Raw genomic sequence first — 12,736 nt, 5'->3', positions numbered from 1 at the left:
CCCTGCCCGGGCCTGGCCCTCTCCGGGGATGGGGCGGCGGGGGGAGGGGGCTGAGCCGCTCATGCGCTATCACGGGCGGGGGCGGAGGGTAGGAGGGGGCTTCCCCCTACCCATCTCCCGTGTCTCCGGTTGGGCTGAACTCTCCTAGGGAGGGGGATTCGAGGGGCAGCGCTGAGCCTGAAGGCGTGGAGAGGGGTAAGCGAAGAAGTTGGGCAGTGCGTAGTGTGGGGATCGGGCTCCGAACGCTGGTTTCTTTGTTTTCCCAGTGTCGGTCAGAGCCGATGAGGTGGATGTGGATGGGACTGTGGAAGATGACTTGGGCAAAAGCAGAGAAGGGTCTCGAACGGATGATGAAGTTGTTCAGAGGTTGGTACCCGGGGAGCTCTGATTTTGAAAGGGTCAGTTTGAGCACCAGTAATGCCTCAGAAGTAAGGGGTGAACGCTGTTCAAAAGAGAGATCCAGTCAGCTGGGGGAAATAAAACGTTCTTGTCAAGACTGTTTCCTTCTAAACAAAAATGAGCTTGAGAACTTGGATTCAGAAAAGTTCAACTTGTTTTTATCGAGTATCAATAACTGTTAATTTGGGTTTACTCGTGCACACCATAATCATGTCAGTTTAGTGCCTGTGGATGAAATAGCTCTGTGCCCATGAAATGCCTCACCCCTGTGAGGTGCACCACATGCTGAGGATTGCAGTAGCTTTAAGACTACCAGTATTATTCCCTGAATTTTTTATTAAAAAAGTCTTACTTGCAAGCATGAATTTTCAGTCAAATTTTTGGATTATGGTAATCTAGTTGAGGATTGCTGCTCTTGCACTTGACTCATGTGATCATGTACTGCATCAGTGATTAAGTGTTATTGCTGCTGCTTTGTGATTAAATTAGTCTTGCTGTTTGTGGACGAGACTCCTTGATAGGTTTTTCACTGTCCTAACAGAGAGGAAGAAGCTATCCAGCTAGACGGCCTAAATGCATCCCAGATCAAAGAAATCAGAGAAAAATCTGAGAAGTTTGCATTTCAAGCAGAAGTGAACAGAATGATGAAGCTAATTATCAATTCTTTATATAAAAATAAGGAGGTTAGTGCCGTCATCTTCATATCATGTTACAATTTTGGGAGGTGTGTGTCTGTTTCTTTCCTGCCATTCCTGACTACTGGTTCCTATTTCAGATTTTCCTGCGGGAACTTATTTCAAATGCGTCAGATGCTTTAGATAAGATACGGTTGATATCGTTAACTGATGAAAATGCTCTTGCTGGCAATGAGGAACTTACGGTCAAAATCAAGGTAAGAATGATTAGATACAAACATACGTTTTAAAGAAGTGGTGGAGGAATGTAAAAATACACTCCGTCGTTAAATTTCTTTTTTTGGCTTAATACTGATGCAAATACAAACTAGGACCACATGAGGACCCTTGCAATTAACTCTACCAAAGACTACTCCTCTTATAATGATAAAGATATTTTTCTGGTTTTATAAAGAGCAGCTGAAGTGTTGGACTGCTTTGAAGGAAGGTCTTCCTCATTTCTATAGTTACTGCAGATTCAATTTATTGTAGCTTGGCACGTTTGAATAGCTACTATGTACCACTTTTCCTTGGCATGTATTAAGAATCACAGTGAAGTCAAACTGCATTTTTGTCTTTATTTTTTTCAGTGTGATAAAGAGAAGAACATGCTTCATGTTACAGACACGGGTATTGGCATGACAAAAGAGGAGTTAGTTAAAAACCTGGGTACCATTGCAAAGTCTGGTACGAGTGAATTCTTAAACAAGATGACTGAAATGCAGGATGATAGCCAGTCAACATCTGAGTTAATTGGCCAGTTTGGTGTTGGCTTTTATTCTGCTTTCTTAGTAGCAGACAGAGTTATTGTCACATCAAAACACAACAATGATACTCAGCATATTTGGGAGTCAGATTCAAATGAATTCTCTGTGATCAATGACCCAAGAGGGAACACCTTAGGACGTGGCACAACCATAACGTAAGTATTAAGTTTCTTTAGTCTTAAAATAAAAAAGGTTGTGTGGGTACACTTTGCTTATTGGAATATGTGAGTGACTTTAGCTTTGTGACTGATTTACTTCTTGTAATACAGCTTTATTCAGTTTAATAGAAATATGCAAAATACAAACTGCATCCAAAAATAAACGTAGTAACGTAGTTTATGCTCTGTTAGATGAGCTAACAAAACTATGAATGTCTTTACAAGTGTCAGCAAGTAATTCCAGACAGTTAAGCTCCCTTCAGGCTCATTCAGTCACTCAGCACAATTCTGGCCTGGCAAAACCTATACAGGGGCTGTAGAGCTTTGCTTGGAATCTGGCTGCTGTTTATATATCAGTGAGGCTGGTCTGATGCAAAGTTCAAACTGGAGGTAGTTTGCTAGTCCTATTCTCATTGCTTTCATGAGTAGGTAAATTTATTTGGTCTGGATTTAGAGGATGTCTTTCTGGAGGAGGCACTCAGTGTAAAAAAGTTGATCTTGATGCTCTAGTTTGAAGTAAAGCCCATGAGGGTGCATCAAGATCCTGATAAGTACCAATATGATTTGATGTTTTCATTTAAACTTTTGAATATTGTGTTCTGCCTCAGTCAGTGAAAGCAATTGCTGGTTGAGTAAGAATTGTGTTTAAGAGCTACTTGGAGCTGAACTAATAAAAAAGCTCACTTGAATAAATCTGAATTGCTACAGCTGCAGCAAAGATCACAGATTGTTCTGAGCTGAGACCCACAAGGATCATCAAGTCCAACTCTTAAATGAATGATCCCATATGTGGATCAACCCTCACTCTTGGTTATTAGCACCATGCTCTGGCTCAGTTGATCAATCTCAGAGGCATAAGAAATGTATATTCTGCTATAAAACTGTCAAATACTTGTCCAGCACTTAAAAAGGTTTGGTTTTGTTTGGTTTTTTTTTTTTCTTAAGCCTTGTCTTGAAGGAGGAAGCATCTGATTACCTTGAGCTGGACACTGTTAAAAATCTAGTGAAGAAATACTCCCAGTTCATAAACTTCCCCATATATGTGTGGAGCAGCAAGGTAAGTGTATTTAACTGAGCATTGTTCAGTACAAGGTTTGGTTAAGATCTTCATGGCCAGATCTTTCATGAAGGCTGAGGGCCTGCCATAGAGCTGCTTCTTGTCCAGTTTCTAAAACTCTTCTGTTCCTGACTCTTTTGGCTACTGTTTTACTAGGGGGTTTTCTTTTGTTTTGTTTTGTTTTCTTTTCTTTTTTCAAATGCTGGTCTGTTGCTAAAATCACAAACTTGAAAGGAACTTGGTTTTATTCTGACTCAAAGAACTTTACCAAAGAAAAAACACTGCTAATTAATAATAAGGATCTTTGTTCCATTGGCTTTGGTAGATGGAAGCTCTGTTAAGTTTTCAAGCAGAGCCATAGCTAGATACCCTTCTGTAAGAAACAGGGCAGTGTCTTGCATTTTAAGCCTGTTGTGATGTTTTCTTAGTGCAGCACCAACTTAAAATCCACCAAGTCTCTGATAAGCATTATGTGTAAAGCATTGAGAAACTTAAATTTGAGTGTGGTGATCTCCCAGTGTATTGAAGGAAAGTATGTGTTAATGAAAAAGTAACTGAGAAATACTAGCTGTAGAAAAGTTTGCTACAGACAAATAGCAGAAATCAGGCTAGTGCTGCGAAAGATTAAACTGTTTGAGAGAATACTACAACATACCTGGTTGGAAGTCAAGGTCTTCAAATCTCCACCTGTGGTTGTCCCTTTAGACAGAGACTGTTGAAGAACCCATTGAAGAGGAGGAAGTAAAGGAGAAAGAAGAAGAAGAAACAGATGATGAAGCAGCAGTTGAAGAAGAGGAGGAAGAGAAGAAACCAAAAACTAAGAAGGTGAGCTTTGTTAGCCTTGGTGTCTTGTAACTCATGTCAGATAGCACTTTTCCTAGGTAGTCTTGCAGAAGTGCATTTCAGTAGTGTGTGCTTTCAAGGAGCAAATCTTTTTAAAGTGAGATGGTAGGAGAGAAGGTTTTAAATGAAACAGCCTAGGTAGAAGTCAGGCAGATGATTGGCAGTAGCCTTGTGAAGCTGTGGTTGCAGCTAATTATAAGTACTTGCATGAACCACTGGAAATGGTAGTGGAATTCTGTAACCCGATGCTGTTGATGAGTTTAAATTTAACATACTCTGCTGGGAAGATTTTTTCAGAGTGACATTAGAACAGAAGTGCTGGTGCTTAGTGAATGTGTTAAATGAACATGGAACGCACTACATTGTAGACTAAAATTCTGTTCCCATGTATTGCACTAGTGTGTATGCTTAAAATGAGAATGTCCAGGTCATTGCGTAATTTTGTAAATGAGAGCATGTTTGGGATTTTTACATGCTATTTTATGTTTTGCTTCAGTGGAGTGCCTTTAATTGGCCTAACCTGAAGTAAAGAATGAGTCTTTTTAATACTATTGTGTTTATTTACCTAGGTTGAAAAGACTGTCTGGGATTGGGAGCTCATGAATGACATAAAACCAATCTGGCAGAGACCATCTAAAGAAGTTGAAGAAGATGAATACAAAGCTTTTTACAAAACCTTTTCCAAGGTAAGCTCTGGGCCTCAAGATAATTCCAAAGCAAGAGGCTTGCTATAGTATCTCTTGCTATGTAAATAAAACAAAGTGCTTATAGAATGGGTTATTTCAGAAGAATTAATTAGTTGTCATCAGTAGATGGAACTGCAGAGAGCTTGGAAGGTATAACATCTCAGTCAGGAATTAATCTTTTTTCCAGAGAGAAGATACTGCCATCCAAGTATTGATTAGTCAAGATTTGGAAAGTATTATGTTGCAGCTCATGGGGAGCTTACTGATGTGTTTAAACGTTACAGGGAAATTTGTATTTAGTCTGAGAGTTGTGGTGTTTGTTGCATGTGGTGGAAGAAAGAAGGAGACAGTTTCTTAGAAGTGTTGTCTTTGTATCATACAGTGTAATGTGTAACTCGAGAGTATCTTAACTGTGGTGTGATGATAACACTACTGGTTATTGTCCTGTTGGTAACGCTTTAGTGACTAGCTTATTAAAATCTCGCAAAACTTGGGAGGTCTCCAGGAGGGTTCCTTAGGAAAGTTATTTTTACATGAGTAATTCTGCTCTTGTAACTTAAACTTCTGTCTCCATGATAGACTCTAGCAAAGCATGGCTACATGGATTAGCTGTAAAATAATTGCACTTTTTTACCAAACTCTTTCTTACTATTGGAAACCTATTAACACACTGGTATTTTCCCCATGTTAATTGAAAATGTTCTCTCTTCACAGGAACATGATGACCCGATGGCATACATCCACTTCACTGCTGAAGGGGAAGTAACTTTCAAATCCATCTTGTTTGTTCCTAACTCTGCTCCACGTGGACTGTTTGATGAATATGGATCCAAAAAAAGCGATTTCATTAAGGTAGGACAGAAAAGTGTGTGGGTATGGTTTTGTGGAAAAGGAAAAAACCCCTAAAGTAACTTGGGTGCTCTTGTAATTTAGCTGTATGTTCGAAGAGTGTTCATCACTGATGACTTCCATGACATGATGCCCAAGTATCTTAACTTTGTTAAGGGTGTTGTAAGTATTATAAATATTACTTTAATTTATTTTTTAGCTTCAGATACTGCCAGATATACTGAAAATTTTGTTTCTTAATTAGGTGGATTCTGATGATCTTCCTTTGAATGTATCCCGTGAAACACTTCAGCAGCATAAATTGTTAAAGGTAAGCTAATTGGTTTTAAATTCCTTCATTGTAAGCACAACAGCAGCAAGGTTTAGGAGACTTAATAGCTTGATGAATTTTGTGGCATGGCTCTTAAATTAATGTGAAGGAAACTCAGTTATTGCTGTTTACAGATTACTTGTCTACTTCAGATCAGGGATACAAAGTGGAATTTGTATTGAAGTAAGGTTGCATTGAGGGCTATCCAAAATACTTATTGTTGTAACTCAGTATTACTGCTTTTTTTTTAGGTGATCAGAAAGAAACTTGTTCGCAAAACTCTTGATATGATCAAGAAGATTGCAGAGGAAAAATACAACGACACATTCTGGAAAGAGTTTGGCACTAATGTGAAGCTTGGTGTTATTGAGGATCACTCCAATCGTACCCGGCTTGCTAAACTTCTGCGCTTCCAGTCGTCTCATCATGAAAGTAACCTCACAAGCCTCGATCAGTATGTGGAAAGAATGAAAGAGAAGCAAGACAAAATCTATTTCATGGCTGGTGCCAGCAGAAAGGAGGTGTGTAAGAGTGAAAGAAAGAGGGAAGGAGTACAGTATATTATAGCTTGTCATTTCAGTACCATAGGTGTTGTGAATTGTGTATTTACTGTAAATGTGGAGACTCCACGTTTATGTTACTACTGCAGTATTTGCCAGATAGTTGTACAGGTTTTCGTAGCTGCTATTACAAATGCAATTAAACTGATGTCTTAAATGTTTTTATCCTAGGCTGAGTCCTCACCATTTGTCGAGCGTCTGCTGAAAAAGGGCTATGAAGTGATCTATCTGACTGAACCTGTAGATGAATACTGTATTCAGGCTTTGCCAGAGTTCGATGGCAAGAGGTTTCAGAATGTAGCAAAAGAGGGAGTTAAGTTTGAAGAAAGTGAAAAGTCTAAAGAGAGTCGGGAAGCCTTGGAAAAGGAATTTGAGCCCCTCTTAAACTGGATGAAAGACAAAGCTCTCAAAGACAAGGTAAAATACTGTGTTATATGTAGTGATTGTTTTTCTTTGTTGTACGTGTTACAACATACCTTGCAGATTATTTGAGGACAGACTTGACAGTAGTTTCTCTGTCTTCATGGGTGAATCTTTACGGATAACATCTTTATTCAGGAAGATAATGAGTTAGAATGTCACCTTAGACATTTTTCAGAGATTCTTGAATTGACAGGGAAGTGCGAGTTGCTTACTTTAATAAGTATAAGTTATTAGCTCTGAGAACTAACATTAGGGTGTTTTGGGGTTTTTTCTTTACAGATTGAGAAAGCTGTGCTATCTCAACGTTTAACCCAATCTCCATGTGCTCTTGTGGCTAGTCAGTATGGATGGTCTGGTAACATGGAGAGAATCATGAAGGCTCAAGCTTACCAGACTGGGAAGGATATATCTACAAAGTAAGCTTCCAGTGCTGTAGCAGCAGACATGAAATTGCTTGGTGTGCCCAGTAACAAGCTTCTGCCCAGTTCAAAGGATCCTGGGTGTTTTTAAGGTCATTTTACAACCAAGTTATTCTCCATTATAGCCTTAAATTGTTATTTTCAAGCCCAGTATGTAAAACTGCCTGGTGAGTAAGGCTCATTGGTGGCATTTGGTATCTGCCATTTGTTGGCAAAAGAAGATGAACTTAGTAACTTGAACACTTTTTATAGTTGCACCAGTATTAAAGGAGGGGGGGATTTCACTTGTTACTGTGACTGTAACCAGTGTATGTAGATTTAAAGATATCATTGGGTCCTGTACTTTGAAATTTAGTACTTAGTGCTGTAATTTCTCTTCTCAGTTATTACGCTAGCCAAAAGAAGACATTTGAAATTAACCCCAGGCATCCACTGATCAAGGACATGCTGAGGAGGGTCAAGGTAAATAAATACAGTAGTGAAACATTGGCTGACTTGGCTGCATACAACTTGCTTTAACAGCTCTCTCTTGATTTTCTGGTGTTCTTCCATGTTAGGAAAATGAAGATGACAAAACTCTTTCAGATCTTGCAGTGGTATTGTTTGAAACTGCAACTCTGAGATCAGGATATATGTTGCCAGACACTAAGGAATATGGGGACAGAATAGAAAGGATGCTTCGTTTGAGTTTAAACATTGACCTGGATGCAAAGGTTAGTTTGTCTTCCACTTGGACTGATAATTGACCTACTGTTGCTCCATCTTAAAAAGTGCAGCTGCTTCATTCACTTGCATAAAATGAAATGTATCCAGCTTCCTGTAGTTAAGTGGGCCACCAAAAGTCCAGCCATGAATCTCTACTTAAAGCTCATGTTCTCCTTTCCTCGCTCTTCTTTGTAGCTGCTTGAGATTCTGCTGTTTCATTATGCTTCTTAAGCATATTCCTGTCCTTAGTTATGTGCTGGCTCTACAGGAGTAAACTAGGCACACAGGCCTTTGGCTCCTGTCTCTCTAATGGAGAAATTCCTAAGTGGATACAAGTAATACAAGTTCTCATAACGCTGTGCAAGAACTTCTGCTGGCTGTTGTGCTGGAGTGGAGCAGTGCTAAACAGATTTTACTTTTTCTTTCTGGTGGCAAATGTTAGGAAATAATAGTGAATACTTCCATAGCCTGTATTTAGCTAGTGCACAACTAGTTAAACAACCTAAGCAAGTAAAGCATATTGCTTGTGACCTTTGTGTACAGGTGGATGAGGAACCTGAAGAGCCTGAAGATGCAGCTGAGGAGGCAGAGCAGGATGAAGAGGAACTGGATGCTGATGCTGAGGACAATGATACACAGAAGGTAGGGTCTCAGGTTTGATGCTTTCTTGCCAGTATTTATGTGCACCTTCATCTGTGGGTGCTACCTGGCAATAAAGTTCACTTTGCCTTTCATGACACTAGATTTTAGTGTCAGGTGTTCCAGGCTTTTCTTGGAGGGGGAAAAAAACTGCAGAACAAATTTATTATTAAACTGTATTTTGAAAAGATGACACTGAGGTATGTTCAAAGCTGGAGCTGAGTTAAGCTTTAGAGATTGTAACAGTGCCCTGTGGCAAGAGAAGGGCAGCAAATCCTCTAGTAAAGATAATTATCCATGGTATTTCCACAGCTTGTGGGCAAAAACATGAACAATTGTTTGTAATTGTGTAATTTTAAATGCTTATAATACAGGCTTGGAACAACATTCCGGACAACACCATTGCTTCTCAACAGTTCACCTGTCATGTGAAGTCAGCCTTCACTTAGCTCATGGCTGCAGTTTTAATTATGTCTTGATGATATGCTAAACTCTTCTAATACCATAGCTTCTTGATAGTACTAACTTGTAAAGCTGCTATGAGGTCCCAACTGGGCCTGCTTTCTTGGGTTGCTTTTGGAAGAGACCTGCAAGATGATATCCTGTGAATAGTGCAAATGTATAGCTTACAGCAATGTAATTTCCTACTGTAAAATGTCAGATTAGGTAAGAATAAATTTGAGAAACAGTATTTATTGTACTATACTTACTTAATTTTGATGCCACTGCTGTTATGTTTGCATAGCAGGATAATATAATGTGCAGTGACAGTAATACAAATTTCTGTTCTTCTGGGGCAGTTCTTGTAACCTTTTTCCACTTTCCAAAAGTAATATTCTGATTCTCTTTTTTGTCTTCACAGGAATCCACAGATGTGAAAGATGAATTGTAAATTGCACTCAACTACTGTCCTGCATTGGGGGGGTTAGGAGGCAATGTGAATTAGATTGTTTTGGTTTTTTCCACTGTAAAATGTTGAGGGGTGGTATGGGGTTTTAAGGGTAAAGGAGGTCTTTTTTTTTTAAGTTCACTTTTCTAAAAACATTCCTCATGAATGTAAATTTGTATTATTTAACTGACGTGGTGTAAAATCTTGTCATGTACAAAATAAAATGTTCCCAAACACCACCAACTCTAAAATTCATACATAGCAAGCTCATCTTGTGGGCTGGCAGAAAGAAATGAAGGTATGGTCCTGGGTGTTCAGGTCCTCTGTGCTGTTTGTTGGCAATCCTTGGGCCTTCCCATGCTGGCACAGCCACACCTACTTGTAGCATCTGCCTGTGGCTGGGATTTACATTTACAAACCTGCTGTGCTGCTTAGCCAAATATACCTGGTAGCTGACAGTTGTACTGAACTTGCTAATTGAAATAAGACCTTGAGTTAGGTATCTCCTGCAAGCCTGAGAAAGAGGAGATTGGGTGTTTAAAAATAGCATTGGAAATGAAGCTGACAGCATGTGCTGGACTCTGTCTTGACTCCATAGGATAGGCAGCAGGAGCTTTACAGATGAGGGGAGGAAAAAACATTTCCTTTCACTTACTATGTGGACAACTGCCACCAGAATTGTCTTACTACCTATGAGCTGGTACCATCCTGCATGGCACTTGGAAAGCCTGTCTTTGACTTGTGTAGCTACAGCAGTTCTGTTTTCTACAAGCTTTTTTAAAGGTGGAAGTTCTTTTCACATGTTCTTAATGGTGTTACTCCTAAATGTTTTCACTCTTGTTCTTGGTCTCTTATGGCAAAGCACTGTAGTTACTTAATGTTACTGAAGCTAAATCTGGTTAGTTTTAGACATGTTGAGCTTCCACTACATTTTTTCACTAGTGCCTCTATTTGAAAACATCTTCACAGACTTGGTAGAAAGTGTTTATGGTGAGGATTTGGGGGATTTTTTTTTCTTCCTCTGTGGAAGAAGGATGTAGGAGTGGTGCTTCTGCATAGTGATTCTACTTAAGAACCAATCTTTTCTGTTTTGTTAACAGAACTTCTTAGAAGTTACAAGCTTCTGCAGTCTGAAGCAAAAAAAGCTTTCTTACTAGGTGAGGGCACTAAACACTGACCTGAAGCACTTGCTTTCCATTTACTAGGCTTCTACATTCCCCAAAATATGCCATGTATGAGTGTGATCGTTGTGTCAGGATTTTAGAGTGGGATTGAAGTCTGAGATGTCAAGGAAAGGGAGCTTAGTTTGGGGGGTTCTCAAGGGAGTCTGGGGGGGGTGGGGGGCTCTGGTTTCTGCTCACTGCAGTGGTACCCTAGAGAAAAGCCTTTTGTTACTGGCCCAGGCTGAGTGGTCTAACACGAGTTTCAGCAGCTGGCACTGTCAGTTTTAGAAGCAGCCTTTGGCACTAAGTTACTAAACGGCAGAAAGGGCATATCCCCTTACTTTAGCAGTGAAACTTTGTGCTCTGTAGCAATCAACCTCCTAAAGTATCACTTATTTTCAGTGATACACTCAGAAATGTATCATTACTACCCCCATCTCTCCATTTGACTTCTGAGTTAACAAAGGTTACTCCCACCTCCTATATGATTCGGAAGTTTAGTTTGTTTGCCTAACAAACTAAAGGGGAAGGGTGGCCTCATCCAGTATTTAAATCTGTAAGTTACTTGTAGATTTAAGCAAACCTAGTTCTGTTGTGTAGCTGAAATTCTCATTGCTTTGGTTGGTTTGAGGGTGACAAAACTGATTAAATTTCAGAAATAATAAAGAGCACACTTGAGAGTTATGCTTTCTGCTTCTTCATATACTTCAGCTGAGAACACCATGTGTAACATAGCTGTGGTCCAGCGGCTTTCTCTACACCCTGCTGTGACAAGTGTTTGCTATTAATAAGCACGAAATGCACTTATAAGTTGCCTTTTTTTTGTCAGCTCTGAAGCAAAATGGTGGCAGTAGTGGAAGTGTCAGTCAGCACTGTTTCTTTCAGTGCTGCAGTTATGCTGATTCTGGGGCTGTCACCTCTGCTGTTAAAACTTGGTGCACTGTCAGCTTTGCTATTCTGAGATGGGCACTAATGAGGACATTTCCCTCAATGCTAGAAAAGGCAGAGCTCCCTGTTGCTCAGTTTCTAGTAGCAGCAGGATACACTTAGAAATCTAAGCCTAATTAGTAGAAGCTTCCCTCTTGCAGCCTTAAGATCTAAAAAACCTTTAGAAAATAGAGAAAAATGCATCTTGCATGTCAGAAATCAACAACATAAGAGGTGATAATCTGACAAAGCCAGCATGTTAAAGGGATCATCAAAAAACTGCTGTTCATGCCCTAGTTAGAACAGAAACAAAATACTGAACTGTCCCATTTTCTCTTCAATAAACTTTATCTTCTGCTGCACTAGAAGGCTGACAATCTCAGCTTTGTTTAGGTGCAGTAAAGGAAAAAGTCTTTCCACTGGAAGTCGATCTATTAAGATTTTTTCACTGATAGATTTTGTTTGGGCTTAACATCTGTGTTTTACCAGAGCCTCCCTCTCACTGCTTGCTGTCATTAATAAAGATGCCTGAGAGGATGTGATTTAGTTATATAAAAGGTGCACACATGGGCACACAAGAGCAGGAGAGGAGCTCATCCCACCAATAGCTGTAAAACTTGGTGAGAGCAGACACCTACACATGCATAAGAACTATAAACCTTTTTTCCTAGGAAAACCACTCCAGCTTATGTAGGCATAAATAAAATAATAGCTTCATAGCGAGAACTGATGTAAATGTAGCACTTACTGTGATAATTTCTGGATCCCTCTGCTGTTACAAGACTTCCAAGTGTTTTGGCAGTAGGAATTAGGGAGCTTTTTGTTTCCTTACCGGGCAATGTGTCAGACTGTGTTTTTACAAGTTAAACTTAAGTGACAACTGAGGATGAAGCCTGTGCTTTGTCCTGGCACCTTTCTCAAGTAAAACAATCCCAAACTTCCCAAGCTCTATGTACCATTCAAAACTGGGTTGTTGAGCCACCTTCCCAGGATGATGACCGAATCTTCAAGTTCCTGGTGCAAGTGTGTTGTGGTGATTCTATTTCCAAACTGAAAGGTAAACTGGCACTTTCAGAGTTTTGCGTATTTACAGCTATCAAAAGCAGCCATAGACAGATGAAGATGCCCAAATGGAGCACAAACAAATCTGATTTCAGTGTAATCTGCCCCATTTTAACTGAGATGACCAAATGGTAAGATTCCAGCCTTACAGTGGACCAAAGCAGATTTCCTGTCAGTGATACATCTGTGTCATTGTTTGACGCCTT

At 39.7% G+C, this 12,736-nt stretch overlaps 1 protein-coding gene across 1 annotated transcript; it reads left to right on the top strand.

Annotated features, from left to right (window-relative positions):
• Positions 1–209: 209 nt before the first annotated feature.
• Positions 210–9,617, top strand: HSP90B1 (heat shock protein 90 beta family member 1). The gene is made up of 17 exons (XM_031064505.1): positions 210–366; positions 941–1,082; positions 1,175–1,291; positions 1,664–1,995; positions 2,944–3,055; positions 3,761–3,880; positions 4,468–4,584; positions 5,299–5,436; positions 5,518–5,595; positions 5,678–5,743; positions 5,995–6,264; positions 6,475–6,720; positions 7,006–7,142; positions 7,529–7,607; positions 7,703–7,858; positions 8,394–8,492; positions 9,352–9,617. The coding sequence occupies exons 2-17, from the start codon at positions 1,041–1,043 to the stop codon at positions 9,379–9,381; spliced, it is 2,139 nt and encodes a 712-aa protein (XP_030920365.1). The 5' UTR covers positions 210–366; positions 941–1,040; the 3' UTR covers positions 9,382–9,617.
• Positions 9,618–12,736: the final 3,119 nt, after the last annotated feature.

The sequence above is a fragment of the Geospiza fortis genome, unplaced genomic scaffold (assembly GCF_000277835.1).
Source record: "Geospiza fortis unplaced genomic scaffold, GeoFor_1.0 scaffold650, whole genome shotgun sequence".
NCBI classification, from domain to species: Eukaryota; Metazoa; Chordata; class Aves; order Passeriformes; family Thraupidae; genus Geospiza; species Geospiza fortis.
Note: the sequence above shows the minus strand (reverse complement) of the source record. Positions and strands in the feature narration are given on the sequence as shown.

Coding starts and splice junctions, on each gene's coding strand:
- HSP90B1 (XM_031064505.1), top strand. CDS start 1,041: ATGATGAAGCTAATTATCAATTCTTTATATAAAAATAAGGAG. Junction 3,881..4,467: donor AGAAACCAAAAACTAAGAAG/GTGAGCTTTGTT, acceptor TTATTTACCTAG/GTTGAAAAGACTGTCTGGGA. Junction 6,721..7,005: donor ACAAAGCTCTCAAAGACAAG/GTAAAATACTGT, acceptor TTTTCTTTACAG/ATTGAGAAAGCTGTGCTATC.